This window comes from Cydia fagiglandana, chromosome 7 (genome assembly GCF_963556715.1).
Source record: "Cydia fagiglandana chromosome 7, ilCydFagi1.1, whole genome shotgun sequence".
In the NCBI taxonomy this organism is placed as follows: domain Eukaryota; kingdom Metazoa; phylum Arthropoda; class Insecta; order Lepidoptera; family Tortricidae; genus Cydia; species Cydia fagiglandana.
The window spans coordinates 1,291,373-1,316,056 of record NC_085938.1 but is presented as its reverse complement, the minus strand read 5'-3'; the positions used below and the strand labels follow the sequence as shown (position 1 = coordinate 1,316,056).

The 24,684-nt window shown below is 38.6% G+C and overlaps 1 protein-coding gene across 1 annotated transcript; it reads left to right on the top strand.

Annotated features, from left to right (window-relative positions):
• Positions 1-232: 232 nt before the first annotated feature.
• On the top strand, positions 233-24,684 carry LOC134665708 (signal recognition particle subunit SRP72). Its single transcript, XM_063522667.1, has 13 exons — positions 233-383; positions 739-973; positions 1,631-1,775; positions 5,193-5,383; positions 5,907-6,044; positions 6,576-6,708; positions 13,027-13,206; positions 13,379-13,537; positions 21,840-22,055; positions 22,831-22,928; positions 23,513-23,614; positions 24,252-24,356; positions 24,520-24,684. Exons 1-13 carry the CDS (start codon positions 281-283, stop codon positions 24,644-24,646), a joined length of 1,932 nt encoding a protein of 643 aa, XP_063378737.1. The 5' UTR covers positions 233-280; the 3' UTR covers positions 24,647-24,684.

Genomic DNA, 24,684 nt, shown 5'->3' with positions numbered 1-24,684 from the left:
TTTATTTAAAGGACATTTCTTTTGACTCACAACTTTAAAATCTAATTCTAGAAAACTACTGAAATTTAAAAAATGCTATAATTTTTTGTTGGAAATTGGGTACTATTATAAAACCAAATACTTTTAGTGGGATGAATCTATAAGTTTTAACAAACTGTTGATAAAATAATACATGTAACTTTAATAAAGAGGGTACGATGGTAACGTGTAACGAAACGAATGATCGGCAGAGATGGCGATGTGACGTTTACATGCCAAGTCAGCCAAGTTGTCAAAAAAAATGTCGGCCAACAAGGAAAATAACCTTGTTCAGGCCTATATTGAATTAAATAAATTTTGTCAAGGCGGAGATTATGATAGAGCGTTAAAAGCTGCAGGGAAAAGTAAGTCTAAGTTCTTGTATTGTCTACCAAACTTCATGTATCTAACCATAAAAATATGGTCACGATTACTTTTCGAAAGTTTTGCTCTCTTTGCCCCTTTTTATGTTTAATTGATTTAGTTTATGACAAAATATATTAATGTTACTGTATCCTTTAAACCTTAAAAGCTAAATTTTGTGTCAAAATACTCTCCAACCACCAACCCATTCAAAATCTTATCTGTCCCTACATTTTCTTACTAGTTTCTTTTTGTCCATAATGTGACTTAAACTACCTTTTAATTCCATCCAAATTCCTCTAAAACATCTTTCAGGAACATTGACCAGTAATTAATCATAAAATATAAACATTTCAGTCCTGCAAATAGCACCAAATGAACAAAAAGCGTTTCACTGTAAAGTGATATGCTTCATCCAGCTGCATAACTTCAAGGAGGCTTTAGCCGTCCTGACGAACTCTAAGAATGCTGCGCTGGCGGCTGACCTCCACTTCGAGAAGGCCTACGCGCAGTACCGGCTTAATTGTCCCAATGATGCCCTGCAGACGGTGGATAATGCGCCAGAGATGACGCTGGCTTTGAAAGAATTGAGGTCAGTACTTCAACATTGTTGACAAATTACATACTATAATATTTTTCAAACTCGAAGGGTAGGATAACACCTGTCACGCCAAATCTCACAAAATTATATTGAAATGACCCACTGGTCAGGAGGACACCTCATCCTACCCTTCCAGCTTGAAAAATATTATAACCCCCTTATTCATAAAAATTAACAGGCCTCATTTAGTTAAATTTAATTTTATCCCTTTCTTACAAATACATTAAGTTGAAATGACAGTTAAAGACAAACAATTCATAGCTAATTCAGGCCAGTATCGCATGTATGAATAACACCATTAATCCTCATGTTGTTGTAACTTACAGTTTGGTCAGAATCTACAAAAACATATTAGGCGCAAAATAATGAAACTATCTTTAATCAGTAATTTCATAAGTAGTCTTCATAAAGTAAAAATATACCATTATGTTCATGCATGTTAAGAACTACTCTGGGCTAATTCCATCCAAACTGGTATAGTTATAATTTTCTAATTCAAAACTAAACCAATTTCCATACTCTCCATTTATAAAATATGACTAATGTTATTACTTTGCAATATTTGTATAAAATAAGCTTATTTTTATGACCTGTTAAACTCTAATGCAGTCTTAAAAATCCTAGCTTTATTGCGTCATATCTTTACAGGGCTCAAATCCTGTACCGCTTGGAGCAGTACCAAGACTGCTACAACATCTATCGGGACATCGTGAAAAATACCACAGACGACTATGAAGATGAGAGGAAGACAAATATGGCTGCCGTTGTTGCCAATTTAGGGGCCTTGAACCCGGTAAGTGTATAGTGTACATATTTTGTTAGTTACCTAATTTATATGTTTGGAAAACAAGACCCTTAAAATAAAAATAGAAATAAATAATAAAAAAGCCATTTATTCACACTAAGTTTTGTTTACATTTGTATGTTTTAAATTTAGTTATCCTTTACTTAGTGGTGAACCCCTCTTTGCTTCTGTCTAAAGCTATTGACATTCATTGCTTTCCCACAGCCTGGGTTAGGTCATCAGCCCAACGTTGCTGCAGCCGGCCAGACCCTTAAAATAGGAAATGTGAACTTTGAACAAAGTTACCACATTATAAAAACTTTATACAAAAAAAAGAAAACCGACTTCAAAAAGGATGAAATAAAATATTATCCTTTTTAAGTCTATGCGTTACCAACTGATATGTTTGAAGTCGGTGCCAAGCCAACTTTTGAAGCAACCATGATTTTGGTGCGATTCGATAAGGATGTACGTTGGATTGCCTTACACGACGACAATTAACGTACTTTCTGTAGGTACAGTCGACGTTAAAAATATGTTTACAGTTTTCGTCTTATTACAAAAGAGTAAGGTGCAAAAGTGTAAACATATCTTTGACGTCGACTGTACCTAAGAACACACCTCAGAACACACGATCAAACCTTCTTGGCACAGTCCGTACCATGTTTGTCGGCACGCAAGCGTGGGATTGGGATTGAGTTATTTCCCGTCCCTTATTCAGAGGACTACATTTCAAAATGGAAATGGAAAGGGAGAATATAAAACAACTCAAGGAATTTACGTTCTTGCCAAATTTCACCTAAAGCGGTTCAGTTGTTTAGCCATGAAAAGGCGACAAAGAGGCAGACAGAATTACTTACACATTTATAATAGTTATTATTAGTACAGTGCTAATGGGATTTATAGTCATAAAGCTGATTATTTTTGACGGGTATTGTTACTACTTGGCTTGGCACCGACTTCAAACATATCAGTTGGTAACGCATAGACTTAAAAAGGATAATATTTTATTTCATCCTTTTTGAAGTCGGTTTTCTTTTTTTTGTAAAAAGTTTTTATTTTTCCATTTTTAGTTTTAATGCATTGTTAGTTTTAAGAGCGCGACGCATGAATGAAAAACAACATCATGATTAACACTAAATTCGTGTAGTACCTACTTTAATAAATATGTAATCAGGAATTTTCTCGAGTCCGTCTGGGAAATTATAATTCCTGTCACTACACTAAATCCATCCTCCGGCCCGCCACTGACCCAATCCCTCAACCCCCCGATCACTCTACCTCACAGCGCATCAACCCCTGATCCATGAACCCCTCGACCCTGAACCAGCAGCCCTTCAACCGCCATTCCCCGACCCCTTAACTCCTAACCCTAACCCCCGGTCAGTAGCCTTACCAGCTTACCAAGAGTTTGACATTGCTTTATTCGCTAGCGTGTGTGTAACTTACTTTCCTTGCATCTCGCTCGTACTGGCATATTAGTGCGAGCGAGATGCATAAAAAGTAAGTTACGAAGACGTTAGCGTCGCTAACTTAGCGAATATGTCAATGTCAAACTCGTGGTAGGGCTACACTTGCACTACATCAAATTGGCGGTTTTCGGAAGCAAATGCTCGAGTTACTTTAGAAAACACCGAAATCACTTTACACGTGCCTTTAAAAACTGAGGAGTTCCCTCAATTCCTCATGGATTCCATCATCAGACCAGAACAAAAAATAATACGGAAACACCTTGGAGGTAACTCCTTCCAAACAAAAAAAGAATTACTCAAATCGGATCACAAGTGCCGGAGTAAACGCTGAACATACTACATTTAAAAAATCATCATCATTATCATCAAAACAATCATCATCATCAGGTCTACTTCATCAAAGTGGTGGTTTTCGGGAGAAAATGCTCGAGTTGCTTAAGAAAACACCCAAATCACCATGCATGTGCCTTTAAAAATTGAGGAGTTCCCTCAATTCCTCGTGGATCCCATCATCAGAACAGAACCAAATTAAAATGGGACCAACTCGGAGGTAGCTCCTTTCAAACAAAAAAAGAATTACTCAAATCGGACCACGGATGCCGGAGTAATCGGTGAACGTACATAGAAAAAAAAAAATAGCCACAACCGAATACAGAACCTCCTCCTTCTATGAAATGGAAGTCGGTTAAAAATTACCACATATTTTATACAAAACAATTTACAAAACTTTACAAATATTCTACTATTGTTAATAAATTTGTAATGCAAGTAAATGTGCATAATGATGTTGATGATATACATATATATATCTTACTATAGTTCGTTTTTTTAGCATTAGAAAGAACTTTAAAGAAGGTAAGCGATCTTGACAACTCTTTTAATTGCAAAACGCTTTTTAAAAATCAATAACTATGAAAGCAGAAGAATATAAATGATCGTATTAGATTCATAATTATTACATATTTGCTGTAACTTATTTTTAAAATGTGTTTTTCAATTAAAAGATAAATCAAGATAGTTTACCTTATTTCTAATGCTAAAATAAGTGTTCCGTAAACAAAGTTTTGTACGGAACACTAAAAAACGAACTATAAAGTGTCAAACTATGTAAACAAACTGCCATATAGAAACTGTCACTGAATGATGATTTCAGAATGGCGGTTTGTTTACATAGTTAGCAAGCAGGCGCGGATCCACCGTTGTGGGCACGGTGGGCATGCCCACAACCCTAATAGGGTGCACTATTGATTCCCCGAGTAGAATTTATTGGTCGGGGAATCATCAGGTACCCTCGAGTCGCACTTGGCCGATTTTGGAGTGTCTGTGACCACAAGCTTTTTTGAGGGCTGGATCCGCGCCTGTTAGCAAGTTCCATATAATGACACTTTACAATTTTTTATTCTAATAATTCGGACCATATACATCCCACTGCTGGTCACAGGCCTCCTCTGATGGCTAGGGATTGGGCCACAGTTACGCTGACCCAAAGCACTTAAAGCAGATTCAGGACTTCACATACTCCTTTTGAATTTCATCATTTCCCTTTGTGTTTTCTATAACTGAAAAGAGACTTGTATATGTCGGCAGCCGATCGTAAGATCTGGCAGATCGTAATGTTCCTGTGTAATGTTTTGACGATAGTCACATTAAACCAATATATAGGCAGGATAGGATCGTTAGGTTGCTTCAGATGCCCGAAGGGCAAACTGCCCAGAAATAGGAGCCCCACGTACGGGGCTCCGTCGACTCAGGGAACGAGTCAAAGATTTTCACGTTTCACGATATGCTTAGGAATTTCACGATATGCCTGATCTTACGATCGGCCGCCGACATATATATTATAATATTATGTGATATTTGCTACATAAGCTCCAAGAAACTCATCGGTACGAGCATGGGTTCGATACCGTAACCCGCAACCTCAATTCCAGTTTTCAAAATATATTTTTTTCAGTCGGCAGACTTACCCCAATTCGACGAGAACACCTATGAACTGGCCTACAATGTTGGAAGCACCCTGGCCATGCGTGGCAAATACAACGAGGCCCTTCCGGTCCTTAAAAGGTCCGAGCAGGCTTGTTCCGAGAGTGTTCTCGAAGACGGAGGCACTGAGGAGGAGGCTAAAGAGGAAGCGGGTATCATCAGGTCAGTAACTACATGTTATCAAAAATTTACTAGTATTTACTATTTAAGTTACAGCATTGGGGCGACACTCCTCCTTTCGGGCATTCTCGGCTCAGCATTGCTCCGAGCAATTATTAGGGTTGACACAACTTGACGTCCCTTTGCGTGCGCGACCACAGATAAGATAATGACTTGAATTTTGACAACCCTAAATAGCTGAAAGGGATAGTACCATACCATAGAAAGGGACAGCATGATTGGTCCCTGAATCGCTGTCAAACGCCTTCGCAATAAGCTTTGCACTACCCCACTAACCCGGGGTTAAGCGGTTAAACCGTTAATCCAGTGTCAAATTGTACTGGTGACCTGGCGACCATGGTAACTCGAGGTTTAACCAGTTAACCCTGGGTTAGTGGGATGGTGCGAGTAGCGCTAAGGCGGTAAACCAGATGAGAAAGCTCCGCGAACGTCTATTTCAGAGGTTTTATAAGAATTGTTCAATTAAAACGTATAAAAGTAACTCATGAAAAAAAAATCTTTTTAGGGTGCAACAAGCGTACTGCCTACAACAGATGGGCAGAGAGAAGGAAGCGGCAACCATCTACCAAAACGTCTTGAAGGACAAGCCAAGCGACCAGGCGCTGGTTGCCATTGCTAGCAACAACCTTGTGGTTATTAACAGGTCAGTGAAGTTCACGTCTGTATTTTATTACTGAGAAATGTCAATTTTTTTTGTGACCTGAAAATAGAGGAGGTTCATATTCCTTTCTATTTTATTTATTTATTTTATTTTATCTTTATTGCACGTTAAAAAATATAGGGACAGTGATGAAAGGCAGACTTAATGTCACACATATCACCAGCAGTACCAGTTTACCTATAAGTATATTCCTTAATTTTTCAAAGACTGCTGAATGAAATTTTTTTTTTTCAGAAAAGATCAACCTAAAATAGGCTAAACAATTTTTTTTACTGTAACTAGCGCATTGTCTGGCGAAAACTGATGAAGGTCATGAAAAGTGGGCATTTTTAATTGTTTTTATTTTTCTTACTGATGTTTCTGTACTAAGGGTGGTATTCCTCCTGTCCAATTTCTTGGTCCAATGTGTATTTGTGTCTCACATTTTGCATAATGAGAGAAAGACACAATGCACATTGGACCAAGAAATGGGACAGGAGGAATACCACCCTAAAATGCATATTGTATTGGCAGGGATACCAACGTGTTCGACTCCCGTAAGCGTATGAAGGCGGCCACGGCTGAGGGTCTGGAGCATAAGCTGAACTCACGCCAGCGTACCTCCATCACTTACAACCAGGCCATACTGGCCATCTACTCCAACCAGGTATTACTACAGTCACCATCAGATATATCCGACCGGCCAAGGTGTTCACAATATCTGAACACGCACTCTTACGTCTTGACAATAGAGGCGTGCTCAGATATTTGTGAGCACCTTGACCGCTCCGATATATCTGATGGCGACTGTACAAAGAGCGGGCATACCATAAAAATTCTACTTTGTCGGAGATGTGACGCGTAGTGTCGCGTAGGTATACCTTAATCTCCCTCGCGTTATCTTCCACGCGTTATCTCGGCTTTTTGCCACGGCTCGTACGAGCCTGGGACTCGCTTGGCAACTAATCCCGAAAATTGGCGTATTCATTAGTTTGTACGAAAGTGACTGCCATCTGACCTTCCAACCTAGAGGAGAAACTAGGCCTTATTGGGATTAGACCGGTTTCCTCACGACCTTATTGGGATTAGTCTAGTGTAAGAGTAAAAACACCAGACACCACTTTATAACAACATTTATTAGGGAATCACAAATATGGGAATATAGTTCTGAAATAATATGCCAAGACGCTCTCGCGTAGAACCAATCTAAGATGGACGACCACCTCTAGTGATGTGACATTGTCGGTTATCGTAGTGATGTCAAACACCGACGGATGACGATCTCGCCGTATAGCTCGGCCATCTTCTGACCCGACCTACGTCCCGTCAGGTCACTGTTATCAAGGCCGCCACTGAAGACTGCCGCAGCCAACGCAGTCGCAGCAAGCTGGGCCTTCACCAGGTGGCGGTAGCCTCCACCAGTTCATTACTGGTTGGCTCCTCAACTGGTGGGAGGCTAACGTGGGACACGTCTCATGCATGTGCATAGTTGCCCTCCAATACAGCACATGTAAACAGTACAAACTCTTATTCACAAAACTTTGTAACATACATGTGAAAAGCCTCAGTTCCTTAATATAACAAGGCGTTATAATTCACCCTAGCGCCATCGACAGGCTTTGACATTAGCATACCACAATGTTGTTCAAAATAATCATGATAAGGTTTCGATGATATATTAATGCGCAAATGGCACAGTTAGACCCTTTGATCACAGGTCCGGCTTGATAGCCATAAAATTATACCGTAATAACCATCACAGTCAAAAGGTCTACTTCTGTAAATACATGAGAAAGATGCAGTTATGATTGGATAGAACTCATGGGCGCTCTTTAGCAATATTGTTAATAAATTACATCATAATCACCCTTAATGGCGACGTAATGAAGTAGGTACTTCATGTCACCGCTTTCTAGCATCGTGAATAATGGCAGATAACCACAGATTATTAAACAAAAGAAAACATTACCGAGTTAAAATACCACATGCAGGCTAGAATACCACTGCCCTTGTAGGGACAGCGACCGTAGAAGTCAGCCCTTCACGATAAGGCTGTCACGGAGCCCATTGCACGCACTCGTTCTACTGGGCATCTTGAACCGGCACTACCTCAACCTCTACTGGGTCCGGAACTGCGCCAGCAATCTCTAAAAGGTATTAGTGCAAGCAACCCTTTCAAGGTAACCTTGAGATCATCAGTATTAAGGTCATTTAAATATCCTTTTGTAAATAAAGTCTCAAGCCAACCTCTCAAGGTCAACAACAAATAGTACGATATAGATAAAACAGTTATCGGTAGTAGAAATAATGGTCCTCTTAAGGATAATCTCATATCACATACAATGGACCGCCTCTTAAGGCCTACACTGCAGATACCAGGAACAAACTAGCATCTTAAGAATAGTACTATGTTATAAGCAATGGACCGCCTCTTAAGGCCTACACTGCGGAAACCAAAAACAACTAGCCTCTTAAGGATAGTATTGTCATCAGCAATGGACCGCCTCTTAAGGCCTACACTGCAGAAACCAAAAACAACTAGCCTCTTAAGGATAGTTAATACTATGACATAATTGTCATCAGCTATGGACCGCCTCTTAAGGCCTACACTGCAGAAACCAAAAACAACTAGCCTCTTAAGGATAGTTAATACTATGACATAATTGTCATCAGCAATGGACCGCCTCTTAAGGCCTACACTGCAGAAACCAAAAACAACTAGCCTCTTAAGGATAGTAATGTCATCAGCAATGGACCGCCTCTTAAGGCCTACACTGCAGAAACCAAAAACAACTAGCCTCTTAAGGATAGTTAATACTATGACATAATTGTCATCAGCAATGGACCGCCTCTTAAGGCCTACACTGCAGAAACCAAAAACAACTAGCCTCTTAAGGATAGTAATGTCATCAGCAATGGACCGCCTCTTAAGGCCTACACTGCAGAAACCAAAAACAACTAGCCTCTTAAGGTTAGTATTATATCATCAGCAATGGACCGCCTCTTAAGGCCTACACTGCAGAAACCAAAAACAACTAGCCTCTTAAGGTTAGTATTATGTCATCAGCAATGGACCGCCTCTTAAGGCCTACACTGCAGAAACCAATAACAGATAGTGACAAGCAACAGACCGCTCCTTCAAGCCTTTGTTGCGATTACCGGCGCCAGGAATTAGCCTCTTAAGGATAGCATCCCTTGCCAAGACAAAAGTAACAGCCTTTCTTAAAGAGCACACAATAATTAAAGCTCTATAGCAGACATTGAAGCAACCGGTAGAATTATGAACCAGCCTTTAGAGTAAAATGGTTAACAGTGAGGTGGCATAAAATAACATATCGCAAGCATTACCATGGTTACTACAATATTTAATCAAGCACAATGTGTTTATTTTCTAGGTTTTGTCGGCAAACCCGTTAACAAAACACATTAGTATGACAACAGTAACCCAGTTCTAAATCTGGAATAAAACAAAATCACAACTCGGTTCCTAATCCGAGAGTATGAAATATAAATAATAACTCAGTTCTTAATCCGAGTGTTCAATAAAAGTATAACTCAGTCTTAGTCTGAAAATATAGCCAGTTCTTAATCTGAAAACGGTACCTGAAATAACAGCATTTGCCTTCATTAGTCGGGAAACCCGTTAACAAAACACATTAGTATGACTACAGTAACACAGTTCTAAATCTGAAATTAAAACAAAGTCACAACTCGGTTCCTAATCCGAGAGTAAGTAATATAAATAAAATAATAACTCAGTTCTCAATCCGAGTGTCTAATAAAATTATATCTCAGTTCTTAATCTGAGAATATACTTGTCGTCAGTTCTTAATCTGAAAACGGTACCTGAAATAGCAGCATTTGGCGTTAATATGGAAAATATAGGATAGTAAGCAGTTGCTACTATGCAACCAATGTAAATGATCATGTGCAACTTGGCGTGCCTCTTCCGTGCCCCTAAATAAAGGCAACACTCTTACTATACCACGGTTGAACTACCGTAGAGCCTGAACAGAAGTTCATGTTATCGAGGTTCCTCTGTTACCCAGGTTCGCCTTACCGAGGTTTCACAAATTTGTATTTTCAACCATCATGAAAGTGTATATTGATAATGATCAATCAGCTGAATCAATGGCACATATGCTTAAACCATAAAGCTTTCAATCCCAAGACACATGGTTGATTTTCTTCAGCTGTATATGTGCATTTTATGTGTAGGTAACTCATCACATCATCTTATACCTGCACAAAACTAAATAATTTTGTTAAATGCCATGCAAGCACACATTTAAAGGTAAATGAGTTCATAACATAATAAACCACAGTTTATGCAGTTTGCAAAACAAGAAACATTATAATTATTATTGTTTAATTTTTTTTTAACTTCTGATTTATGAAACCCAGAAGCAATAAGTGTACTGTTTTATAATGCAAACAGTACCATAACACACTACAAGTTCAGACGAAAACCATTAATAACTTCAAACAGTAACTCATGATGACATGATATCCTTCGGTCAATGTTCAGCAGCAGTGAACGGGTTAAAATAGTTACTTAGAAAGCTTTAACCAAGCTATTTACCTTCGTTTGATATTCATCCATTTAACATTTAACTGACCGGTACGTTTAGAGTCCAGTAGCAATTGTATGTAAAAGACATGTACATCATGTAGACCGTCAAAGTCTATATTGACTCCTGAAAGAATTCACCTTGCTTACCATTAGCATCAACTGGCTTTACCAGTGTCATATTCAGCTCAGTAAATAAATATCTAGTTCAATATGTCCATCTCTTCGATAAGATTTAAACATTGGAATCTCCTGTAATCATAATTCATAAGTGTAAGTATATGATTACAACTTATGGTCAAAACTTCACCAGCAATCAAGTTTTGTTATAAGGAAATGCATCTGAAAAATACTGCTAGAACACCAAAGATAATCATTGTCAATAACTCAAACACTTGACAATGTCATAGCAATAACATTCTCTTTATTTGGTAAGTCTGTTTAAATATATGTCTTTGGTACATTTTATAACATGACATTTTGTGAAAAATATTTGCATTGCAAACATAAACCAACATCCCTATGAACAAAACAATCACAACACAACATACTAGTTGTATGCAACGGTTGGATAAACATTTTATTCATAATTAATAAAATAATATGTACAGACAGAAATGATCCTTGTTAATTTTCTTGACACTTCTACTGAGATACTACCTTATAATATATATCAGTATGTCTCCAACTTAATATGAATCGCAAGGATGTATGAGGTTATATGAGATATGAAACATCTTTTACAATATTCAGCCCGAGGAGGCTCCGGAAACATGGAGCGACTAAACCTGTCACAGACAATACTAACCAGCTACAAATAGATGCCAATAACTCCTTTTGCTTATTCACAAAGCGCATTTTACCAACCCAGTCCATGTAACACACTAACCATTAGTATCCATGTAAAACATGAACAATCATTTTATTTCTAAATAAATACCTCATTTTCCATGACATCAGAGATTAGTCCCTTATCAACATTTTCTGCATATAATGAATTACCTGAACATAATATAACTGGCATCCATAACCAACTAACTTTGAAATATTATCCATGGCGATTTGGGTTCATTATAGAGGTCTGAGCTGATAGGCGCTTTAATGCCTTCAACGGTATGGTAATTCACTTCAAGAATCATTGCTGTCAAATTTCTGGAAATTACACAACTCAAAAACATACTAACAAAGCATTATTTCAGTTGCAATAAGCACACACACACACACACACACATATGTGAAACAACAATTCACTTTCCTTACCGGTTTGTATTTTGAAAACTTGGAATCTATTTTAATTTGACTGTAAAGGGAAAGTATTAAGTAGCGCCCATTGTTAATTGTGAAAGCATAATATTACCATACACATAGTATCAATCAAGGCTAAATTTATATTACCAAATTTGTTTTGTATGACTTTTACTTGAATATAATTCTCACACCGGAATACAAATCTTAGAAAATGATTATAGCATTGTGTTAATGTGTCAGGTGTATATAATCACATTATGTTATGTATCTGAAAGCACATGAATCACAAAAATAACACAACATATAAGAGAGGCAGTGAATATTTTACCACTTTGGCCCCGGAGCATTCTTAGGTGTTGGATCAACGACTGCTTACCTGAGTCAACTTTAATTCTTACTTTGTAATCCCAAGGATTTATTTTGTTATACATTGCACCATACTGTCAGTCTATGTCTTGTAAACTTCTGCTGTGAATATTGTAATCTCCATCATCATCATTCATCATCATCTTGGAGTCAGCTGTATTTACACTCTCCATATGTATTTTTTTTTGACAGTCATGATGCAACGGAAACACATACACTGCAACATAACTGCAATAGGTATCTGAAAGTAAACACAAACACAACACAAGGAAAAGATAGGCGGCAGTAGTTTAGTAGGTTCGTTTAGTTAGGTTAGTTTTGTAAGTTTATCCTTGTAGGTCTTAGACGGTAAGACCTTGTATATTTTAATCCCTAACTGATGAGTGGTGTTGATGCGTTTACTCATTACAATCAGAGTAATTATTTTATATAACGATAACGTTCACAACAATGAAACAAGGAATGACTTTTCCGACAAATCATATCGTAGTAGGCGAGGAATCACTATCGCACTTCTGAAGCTGTAAGAGTAAAAACACCAGACACCACTTTATAACAACATTTATTAGGGAATCACAAATATGGGAATATAGTTCTGAAATAATATGCCAAGACGCTCTCGCGTAGAACCAATCTAAGATGGACGACCACCTCTAGTGATGTGACATTGTCGGTTATCGTAGTGATGTCAAACACCGACGGATGACGATCTCGCCGTATACTAGTTTTCTCAAGACAGCATTTGAATAAAAGTATGTATCTATATTTATGAACCGAAATAACAAATTGTAATTGTTCCAGCCCGATTTCTGCAAGCAATGCTGCGTGAAACTCACCAAGTCCCTCAAACAAGAACAACGAGCGGCCCTCGTGGAAGCTTCCTCCCTCGTCAAAGACGGCAAGAAGAACCAGGCCGTGCAACTGCTGCTCAAAGAGGGGGGGACTCTTACTCTGGCCGCGGCTCAGGTGTTGCTGGCTAGTGTAAGTGGACATTATCTTGTGAGAGTTCATAAGAAAAGTACTAGAGCGATCTTTTAACTTATTAGGATTCTCTTCCAGCTAACCTTAGAATATGTTTTGAATAACGCCATTAATAATTTTTCTATCTCAAATCTCTTTAGATTTATTCTTACATTCCTATAATTTTCCGCAGGGTGACCGCAAAGCAGCCGTCAAACTACTAGAAGAGAGCGAATACAAATACCGCCCTGGCGTTGTCGGCGTTCTGGCTACGTTGCTTTGCGCCGACAACGAACTGGAGAAGGCTTCGCAGCTCTTCAAGGACGTTTATGAGCATTACAAGAATGATGAGGTTAGTTACATTTTGGTGCCGTGACCAGGATATTACGAAAACCTTTTGTTTCTCATATATAGGTGTGAAGTAGATAGTGTTCTGGCTACGTTGCTCTGCGCCGACAACGAACTGGAAAAGGCTCCGCAGCTCTTTAAGGATGTCTATGAGCAGTACAAGAATGATGAGGTTCGTTACATTTTGGTGCCGTGACCAGGATATTACGAAAATCTTTTGTTTCTCATATACAGGATGTAATCGTTAAGTGTGGCCAGGCCATAATTCCGTAAATATAACAGATATCAGAAAACTTCCAACTGATATCGAAAGTGTGTTACCCAATGAGTAAAATTACATTGATCACTTTTAAATAAAAGCAGAAATATTAAAAATACTAAGGGGGCATTTCATATGAAGCGGACAGGAAAAAAAAAGTGAGGTTCCCGAATTTGTTTATATTTGGTTTAGTTCTTCTTCTAGTAGGTATAAAACCGCACGCCAAATATTTTTTATATATGACGTTTATTTTAAAAATTATGAGCTTTTCAAAAATTACCGTAATTGAAATTCTGATTTTTTGAAACTCGAATATCGAATAATTAAAATATATAACTTATTATTAAACCAAGCGTTTTGTATAGATTTGTTAATGATCTTTTCACCGAAGAAATCAATTAAAAAAAAAAAATAATGGTTAAAACCGGAAGTAAACTTTTCGAAACCATTTTTCGAAAACTTTGATCAGTTTTTTTTTATTTTTTTTTATCTCAAAATATAGCCCTAAGTATGTACAAAATACACTAGAAGTTGCAGAATGGGATCTCCATTGGTTAAGACAATAGGTCAATAAATGTACATACATGTCGCCCTGAGTGCGACGTACCGTACTGGTATACATACATATAGCAGCTGTTTAGCTTATAAGAACATGTATGCAGTAAGACTGCTGGTAAATTCTAATCATAACATAATGAAATAAGAAAGTCAACAATTCTAACCAGTTTATTTCATAATTTTTATTATTTTACAATAAGAATCTATGCTAGAGCTCGTTCTTTTTACAAGAAGACCGTCAGTTTTCGGAATAAACGCATGAAACTTTTTTGTTCCTGGAATCGTGACTGCGGAATCAAACCTGGCCTGCAAAAATATCCTCTGACGTTGAATATCATCTTTAGAGCAATAGTAGATTGCCGTTTGCTTCAAAGATGATTTTGCCCAGTCATACTACAATCGCATTGGTGAAATTATTGATCTACTTGGAGGTAACTGCAAACTTGCACGCGTCGCCAAACGTTTCAGGTTCCCTCCGAGACCGTCGAGGCCCTTTACCGTGAGATGTTGCGTGAAAATGTGCCTCTGTTTTCGTATTAAAATCATCCTTGTAATAAATAAGATTAACAAAGTTAAACCTATTTTTAAAATGTTGTGAGGCACCATCGGTTATTTATATGATTTTATATGCAACTATTTCTTTTTCTAAATGGTGCTTGTGTAGTAATATTTGGTAAGCATATAAGATAGCTGTGTCATGTTTTAAGTCATCGGAAATCATGACAATGCTGCCGTGTTTTATTTCAGTGCCATCTCTATAGTAATAAACCGAAGTTAGGAGTGTAGCTTGGTCGTTATTCCAATGAAACGATTGGGCAGAATCTTGGACTACGAAACTGTAATTTTCTGCAAAATCACACACACTGTACGATGATTTCCCTTTCATCGATAGTCTTTTTTTTCTTAAATAAATAAATATTATAGGACATTTTTACACAAATTGACTAAGCCCCACGGTAAGCTCAAGAAGGCTTGTGTTGTGGGTACTCAGACAACGATATATATAATATATAAATACTTAAATACATAGAAAACAACCATGACTCAGGGACAAATATCTGTATCATAATACAAATAAATGCCCTTATACCAGGATTCGAACCCGGGACCATCGGCTTCATAGGCAGGGTCACTACCCACTAGGCCAGACCGGTCGTCTACCAGACAAGCATATTAGGTAGCTGTGTCAAAACATGACACAACTATCTATTATGCTTACCAAATATTACTACACAAGCACCATTCAGAAAAAGAAATATTTGCATCTAAAATCATATACATAACCGATGGTGCCTCACAACATTTTAAAAATAGGTTTAACTTTGTTAATCTTATTTATTACAAGGATGATTTTAATACGAAAACAGAGGCACATTTTCACGCAACATCTCACGGTAAAGGGCCTCGACGGTCTCGGAGGGAACCTGAAACGTTTGGCGACGCGTGCAAGTTTGCAGTTACCTCCAAGTAGATCAATAATTTCACCAATGCGATTGTAGTATGACTGGGCAAAATCATCTTTGAAGCAAACGGCAATCTACTATTGCTCTAAAGATGATATTTAGTACTTGTTCTAAGGTCCCGTTTTCTAAGGGGACCTTGCATTTTGGAGACAAAGCAAACCGCTTGGAACAGGTGTTTCTGGGGGTGATCTGAGCCGATTAAGCCCGGTTGCCAAGAGGTTCCAGCCAGCAGGTGGGCAGGGGAGGGGGGGAAAAGTGGCTCCGGCGCGCCTCACTCTAAGCTATATATCTGCATACATCTAGCAACTATATCAAGTTTGGTGTCTTTTTCGTGTAATTCGAGGATGAAGAATTCATTTCTGTGACTAAATTTTCGCTCTTCCATACAAAAAAATCGAGAAATTAAAAATTCCAAAAAAATCTTTTCACTTTTTTTTTCGAAAATCCTCTACTAAATTAAAACTATGAGGATTTGCTCTAGAAAAAAAATACCTGTGAATAGCCCAGTTATCCTACTATATAGAATAGTAAACTTGTTAAACATTTTTTTTTCATAACTCTGTTAAAAAAAATGTTTTGTGTCGCGCGGCGTACCTGCATTGTAAGAGCGGTATGCAGCGTTTAGGATTTTTAAGTATGTTTCGATGGTTTCTGATAAGTTGTGATAAGTTGTTATTCTTCTGGTTGTAGAAAATTACTTCTGGACGTAATATATATACAAATATAAATTAAATGTATAAATATAGATGTTGGGAAAACTTTCGCCAATAGAGTTATTATAAATGTGATAAAATTAACAAAGCAGATATTTGACAAAAATGCGGGTTAAAATACGAGTAAGATATATACTGTTCGCAATTGCCACTACATGCGCATGGGTCCGTGCATTTTAGTTTATTCTTAACGCAGTTGCACCTACCTGCGCATTTTGTTTTACAGCGGCAACGAATAAGCTCTAAACAAGCAGCAGCCGCCGCAGGTAGGCTTGTACATATGGGCTCCCAATAACCATTTTGTTTGGACCAGCTCCAGTCAGCAGGACATGGTAGCTGTTGCTGAGGGGCTATAATCTGTCCCTAAACATAGCCTCCTTGGTAAACTGCACGGAGAATATGTTTACGTAGGTAGCGCATCTTCCATTGGAGGCAGATTCTCGAACTGAAGATTTCTTTTTGTAAAAAGTACTTTTCGGCACTCTTTTGCACTCGTACTTGTACCTGATCTACTCGTAAAATCAGTAACAAAATACTATGCATTTTGTTAAAATAACGTCTAGGGGCCAATTCACACCTCGTAATTCAAATCTGTCCATACTTACTATTGTAAGACTCTTACTTGCCATATAAGACAATAACATTTTTTATCAATATTGGCAATGTTTGCCGTATTTAAACCCCTCCGTTACGGCAGGATATGCGCTCCAAGCTTGAAATATGCTTTTTTCCCTATCCATACAAAAAAGAAACAGTGTCGCAACCTGAAAAGGTGTGGAAGAATGACAAGACTTCTGACCTTTCTGGTCCTGTAAAATAAATTATATATTTGCGTTACAAATAAAATCATATATTTAAAGAAAGTTTGCAGCACGTGACCAATTGCCCTGGTGAGCTGTCTCGTATACTGCGGTGACATATTTATTTTATTTACAATTAATGGAGGATTGGCCCAGGAACGAATCACCTGTTCGTCTCGTGCCATGCTATTGCATTTTCTTAAGGTAACGTTTGTAGTTCTTCCATTAATTGTAAATAAAATAAATAAATATGTCACCGCAATAAGAGACAGGTCAACTGGGCTAATGGTCACGTGCTGCAAACTTTCGTTAAATATATGATTTTATTTGTAACTCATAGATATATTATTATTTTACAGGACCAGAAAGGATAGTAGTCTTGCCATTCTTCCACGCCTTTTCAGATTACAACACAGTTTCTTTGTGTGTGGAAAGGGAAAAAAGCGTATTTCAAGCTTAAAGCGCATATCCTGCTGTAACGGAGGGACTTCTTCTACGTTACACTCTTGATAGAGTGGTCGTGGCCATTATGAAAACTTTTGAGCGACTCATTTAACGACACGTCGCCATTCCTCCCGTAGAGCTGCTTTCCGGAAGCATTCGCTTACTGTGACCGACACACTGATTTGGTTTGGTCAGTCCATCTCATTAGAGATCTTCCTCTAGCCCTGTTACCTCCTACTCTTTCTTGCACAACTAGACGTTCTGTAGATGCTCCGTCTCGACGAGACACGTGTCGAAAGAAGTTGAGTACCGAGTTTTGCCCGTAAAAAGCAACCGCTCTTTAATGCCAAGCTCCTCAATAATTGATGCTCAGTCCATGATATGCCCAGCATTTGTCTCCAGCACCACATCTCTAGTGCATTCACTTTCTGTTTTTCGGATGCCCTTAGTGTGCATGTGAGACATACAGCATACAGAAAAGTGGGAAATATGAGGGATCAGACAAGCCTGGTTTTAGAGGTCCTTGTAATGTTCCGGAGGGATTTAAATACGGTAAACAAAACAACATTGAGCAGTTAATTTTGGAAAAAATTGTTATTGTCTTGTATGACAAGTAAGAGTCTTACAATATTAAATCTGAACGGATTTTAATTACGAGATGTGAATTGGTTCTTAGACATTATTTTGATACTATGCATTGTGTTACTGTGCTCGGATCAGGTACAAGTAGAAGTGTAAAAGAGTGCCGAAAGGTACTTTTCACAAAAAGAAATCTTCAGTTCGAGAATCTGCCTCCAATGGAAGATGCGCTACCTACTTAAACATATTCTCCGTGCAGTTTACCAAGGAGGCTATGTTTAGGGACAGATTATAGCCCCTCAGCAACAGCTACCATGTCCTGCTGACTGGAGCTGGTCCAAACAAAATGGTTATTGGGAGCCCATATGTACAAGCCTACCTGCGGCGGCTGCTGCTTGTTTAGAGCTTATTCGTTGCCGCTGTAAAACAAAATGCGCAGGGAGGTGCAACTGCGTTAAGAATAAACTAAAATGCACGGACCCATGCGCATGTAGTGGCAATTGCAAACAATATATATCTTAATCGTATTTTAACCCGCATTTTTGTCAAACATCTGCTTTGTTAATTTTATCACATTTATAATAACTCTATTGGCGAAAGTTTTCCCAACATCTATATTTATACATTTAATTTATATTTGTATATATATCACGTCCAGAAGTAATTTTTATTTACAACCAGAAGAATAACAACTTATCACAACTTATCAGAAACCATCGACACATACTTAAAAATCCTAAACGCTGCATACCGCTCTTACAATGCAGGTACGCCGCGCGACACAAAACATTTTTTTTAACAGAGTTATGAAAAAAAAAATGTTTAACTAGTTTACTATTCTATATAGTAGGATAACTGGGCTATTCACAGGTATTTTTTTTCTGGAGCAAATCCTCATAGTTTTAATTTTGTAGAGGATTTTCGAAAAAAAAAGTGAAAGGTTTTTTTTTTAATTTTTAATTTTTTGATTTTTTTGTATGGAAGAGTGAAAATTTAGTCGCAGAAATGAATTTTTCATCCTCGAATTACACGAAAAAGACACCAAACTTGATATAGTTGCTAGATGTATGCAGATATATAGCTTAGAGTGAGGCGCGCCGGAGCCACTTTTCCCCCCCCTCCCCTGCCCACCTGCTGGGTGGAACCTCTTGGCAACCGGGCTTAATCGGCTCAGATCACCCCCAGAAACACCTGTTCCAAGCGGTTTGCTTTGTCTCCAAAATGCAAGGTGGTGGACCTTAGAACCCCAGCTAATTCAACGTCAGAGGATATTTTTGCAGGCCAGGTTTGATTCCGCAGTCACGATTCCAGGAACAAAAAAGTTTCATGCGTTTATTCCGAAAACTGACGGTCTTCTTGTAAAAAGAACGAGCTCTAGCATAGATTCTTATTGTAAAATAATAAAAATTATGAAATAAACTGGTTAGAATTGTTGACTTTCTTATTTCATTATGTTATGATTAGAATTTACCAGCAGTCTTACTGAATACATGTTCTTATAAGCTAAACAGCTGCTATATGTATGTATACCAGTACGGTACGTCGCACTCAGGGCGACATGTATGTACATATATTGACCTATTGTCTTAACCAATGGAGATCCCATTCTGCAACTTCTAGTGTATTTTGTACATTACATACTTAGGGCTATATTTTGAGATAAAAAAAAATAAAAAAAAACTGGTCAAAGTTTTCGAAAAATGGTTTCGAAAAGTTTACTTCCGGTTTTAACCATTATTTTTTATTTATTTTTCAAAATTGATTTCTTCGCTGAAAAGATCATTAACAAATCTATACAAAACGCTTGGTTTAATAATAAGTTATATATTTTAATTATTCGATATTCGAGTTTCAAAAAATCAGAATTTCAATTACGGTAATTTTTGAAAAGCTCATAATTTTTAAAATAAACGTCATATATAAAAAATATTTGGCGTGCGGTTTTATACCTACTAGAAGAAGAACTAAACCAAATATAAACAAATTCGGGAACCTCACTTTTTTTTTCCTGTCCGCTTCATATGAAATGCCCCTAAGTTAAAACACTCCCATACATTTAGTATGACGACTTACAGCCTCAAAGAATGTCGGGTGTCGTTAGAGATAAAACTGTTTGAGATTCGTTATTTGTACGAATAAAAAAAACCGGGCAAGTGCGAGTCGGACTCGCGCACGAAGGGTTCCGTACCATAATGCAAAAAAAAAAAACAAAAAAAAGCAAAAAGAAAACGGTCACCCATCCAAGTACTGACCTCTCCCGACGTTGCTTAACTTTGGTCAAAAATCACGTTTGTTGTATGGGAGCCCCATTTAAATCTTTATTTTATTCTGTTTTTAGTATTTGTTGTTATAGCGGCAACAGAAATACATCATCTGTGAAAATTTCAACTGTCTAGCTATCACGGTTCGTGAGATACAGCCTGGTGACAGACGGACGGACGGACGGACGGACGGACGGACGGACGGACGGACGGACGGACGGACGGACGGACGGACAGCGAAGTCTTAGTAATAGGGTCCCGTTTTACCCTTTGGGTACGGAACCCTAAAAAACAAAAATAAAATAATAAAACTACCGTTTATGAAATAATTAAGTACTTAATTTTTTCGAATTCCTAGTGACTCACTCAATTCACCCGGACATTTCGGGCATCGAATATTAACTCGATGTTATTGATGAATTATGTGATGTTTTATTTTTTAAATGGCAAACACGATTAGTTATTTTGTTGTTAAAAAAAATGGGTCAACGGCCCGAAACGGGGGCGGCGCGTCCATAATAGTACATTATTGTCGAGGCTCGGAAGTAGCTACTTGCAGGCTGAGGATTCGTTTTAAACGGACGACCTTGGGAGTCCGTTTAATTGAATCCGAAGCCAGCAAGTAGCCTTCCAGCCGAGTCATATATAGTGCTTTTCTCAAAAATGGTGCAAGAAATATAAATATCATAGAAATATTTTACAAAAGCAACATTCTTACGTATATATTTTCACAGAACAAAGCCCTTGCCGCCTTTTTTTGTTATAAAAAAATAGAAGTGTATTTTTCTGCCGAAAATACGCCAACCTATTTGAGACAGCTAAATAGTCGCGGTACTAATCATCTGTTTGGCTGTTTAATGGGCCTGTGCCTTCATTTGATATGGCCATTTCAACTTTTAAAAAGTTTGGAACTCGACAAATAATGGAATTTGTATGCAACATTGCAGTCCTAAAATCGAGACTGCAATGTTTTTAACTTTTTAATTTTTGACTGACCATAAACTCCGCGCTTCGCGACCTATTTTTTAGATGGCAAAGTCGACTTTGCCGTCCATTTTTGAGAAAAAGTCGATTCCCACCGGCTCGCCTGTTTTTGGACGTTCGAGCGGAGTCGGAAAGGAAACGTGAGCCAAATTAGCCCCGGCTCGCCCACGGATACGTTTGACGCGCCGCCCCCGGCCCGAAATAAACGTTTTTAAATGATTATGAGCCGGTAATTTTCCCCTCAGCGCTTCGCGTCGCTCCGCGCGCTGTGGCAGGCGGCGGCGGCCGTGCACGCGCGCGCGGGGGCCGGGCGCGCCGCCGCCGCCGCGCACGAGGCCGTGGCCAGGGCGGCGCCCCACGACGCCAAGAGCCTGGCGCGGCTGGTCAAGGCGCTGGCCGCCGCCGACCCGGCCCGAGCCAAGCAGCTGGCGGAGAGGTTACCGCCGCCGGCTAATGTTGAGGTATACTTATACTTACTATTATAATGATTTATAATACCGATATGCATACGTCTGGGTTTTTGGTGCGAAGTCATTCCCGCACCGGAAACCACAATATGTACCGATATGTATCTGCTGAGAGTGTTTTCACATTGTTCTCACCGATATCGGATGTAGGATCCTACGTCCACGTAGGCAGGGCTATAACCGGAAAAATCGAAGTTCACAAATTGCGGGCATTTTTCTCTGTCACTCTATTACGCCTTCATTGGAGTAAAAGAGAAAGGTCCCCGAAATTTGCGAATTTCAATTTTCGCGGTAGCCTCCAGGCCGCGGGGACGCCGGCCTTAACGATCCCGCACACTACAACAAACATTACGCCGACACACACGCACACACAAATATTATCGAACCGACAGCTGACGGAAGCTCTGACATGGCTAAAATTATCGAAAACGCCACAACCATATCGGAAACAACCTTTAAGAAAAACAGCTACAAGAAACCATTTATGACATCAAGTCCGCCTTTGCGTAATCTATCATTTTTAAAAATTAAATTCTAAGTATTGAATAATTATGAATATCAGAAATTAGTAAATCAGAATTATTTTTTTAGTAATAGTCAATAAATAGATAAATACCGAAAAACACACATTTCTTACATTTTACTTCCATCCGACATCTGCAAAATAAAAACGCACACACAATTACTCCGACATATACGGCCCGATAAATAGGTATTGTAGCCTAAAACACCTTTTAAACACGAATCTGATCATATCTTACAATTTCAGGGTAAAATCGACATAGAAGCGCTAGAGTCGTCCAAGTGGATGATGGGAGCCAAGGTCGTGAAGAAAACTGTTCAGAGCAAACAGGAACAATCGCCTGGGTAAGACATAATAACCGCTTAACCTTGGGTTAGTGGGATGGTGCAAGTTGGCCTTATAGTTCTTATTTTGAAGACCGGTCTGGCCTATAGTTCGTTTTTTTTAGCATTAGAAAGAACTTGAAAGAAGGTAAGCGGTTTTTGGCATGTCTTTTAATTGAAAAACGCTTTTTAAAAATCAAAAACTATTACTTATGAAAGCAGGAGAATATAAATGATCGTATTAGATTCATAATTGTTACGTATTTGCCGTAACTTATTTTTAAAATGTGTTTTTTAATTAAAAGACACATCAAGATTGTTTACCTAATTTCTAATGCTAAAAAAAACGAAGTATAGTGGGTGGTGGTAGTGACCACTCCTGTGAAGCCAATAGTCCTGGGTTCGAATCCTGGTAAGTGCATTTATTTGTGTGATGAATACTTACAAATAATTGTTCCTGATTCGAGGGTGTTTCCTATGCATATAGACAACTACATAAATATAAGTATGTATATCGTCCGTTCACTTACGATATTTTTCGTCGCTTATGTTTTTTTGTACTTGGTTGTCTGTTAACGATATTTTTGTATAACGTTATATTACAGAACGCCAGGGTCGGAGTTGGGCACGAAGCGCAAGCAGAAACGTAAGCGCAAGACCAAGCTGCCGCCTAATGCGGACCTGTCCCGCCCTCCGGACCCAGAAAGGTAAATTTGACTAAGTTATAGCAGGCGTGGCTCACTCCACGATTTCGTCGCGTCGCTGCTAGTACATTCGGCCCACACCAATTTTGGTGTCCAGCAGTAGTAGTTGCCGCGCATCGCTAAGGAACGGACTCCTGCTCGCGCTTGTTTGCGCCTTTGCGGTCATATCTGTCGTAGACGGGTTTTGTTAGATAGTGAACCTTCTGTACCCAGTACTATTATTTATACTGTGGTCATAGTAAGAATGGATCCACCCTGCCAACACCTCCCGTCAATCGATATTAATATGCCGATGGAAAGTATTTAAAATTGCAAAATTTTCCACTACTTCTCACATTATATCACTTTCACTTGTAATGTATTTATGTTTTCTGCTTGTATATTATGTTCCATATTCATCTTAAGAAGTATTCTCCAGTTTCATCTTAAGAAATCCAATTTCTGTCTTTTAACCCCGTGGCCTTAACTTTACAAAGTGAATACCCCAAAAATGTCACTCATGTCTGTTGTATCAAATCGTCGGTCACGGTTAAAGTTGATGAAAGAGTGACATTGATCAGTCTTCAATTGAAGGTACAACTGGCCCTAATTTTTTTTAAACTAGGTATATTAACATTATGTATTGTTTGTATTAAAACAGGTGGCTGCCGAAATACGAGCGCACGGCGTATCGCAAGAGACGCGGCGTGCGGCGTGACGTCATCAAGGGCAGCCAAGGCATGTCCACCACGGCCACTGATCAGTAGTAAGTTTTAACATTATTTACAGTATTTAATATACATACTAATATCAATGGGGAGACACAACCTATTGCACAAAATAACGAGAATTTCACTCCATAATTTGGGCCGAATATTGCACGGAAATTTATTGCAAGTCAGTGTTTAAATGATGATGTTGTGTTACAGCGATATGAGCAAGCAGACGCCTAGCGCCGCCTCGGCCGCCAAAAGCCCTCGCGTGGAGAAGCAGCAGGAATCAGCCTGGTCACGCAAGCAACAGCAGAAAAAGAAGGGCAAGGGTCGCAAGTGGTAACTCTGTACCGATATATGCACAATACATGATTATTTGTA

Bases quoted from the DNA above. Each gene is read 5' to 3' on its own strand.
- LOC134665708 (XM_063522667.1), top strand. From the start codon at position 281: ATGTCGGCCAACAAGGAAAATAACCTTGTTCAGGCCTATATTGAATTA. The intron at 974-1,630 runs GTCAGTACTTCA...ATATCTTTACAG, and splicing joins CTGGCTTTGAAAGAATTGAG to GGCTCAAATCCTGTACCGCT. The intron at 24,357-24,519 runs GTAAGTTTTAAC...GTTGTGTTACAG, and splicing joins ACCACGGCCACTGATCAGTA to CGATATGAGCAAGCAGACGC.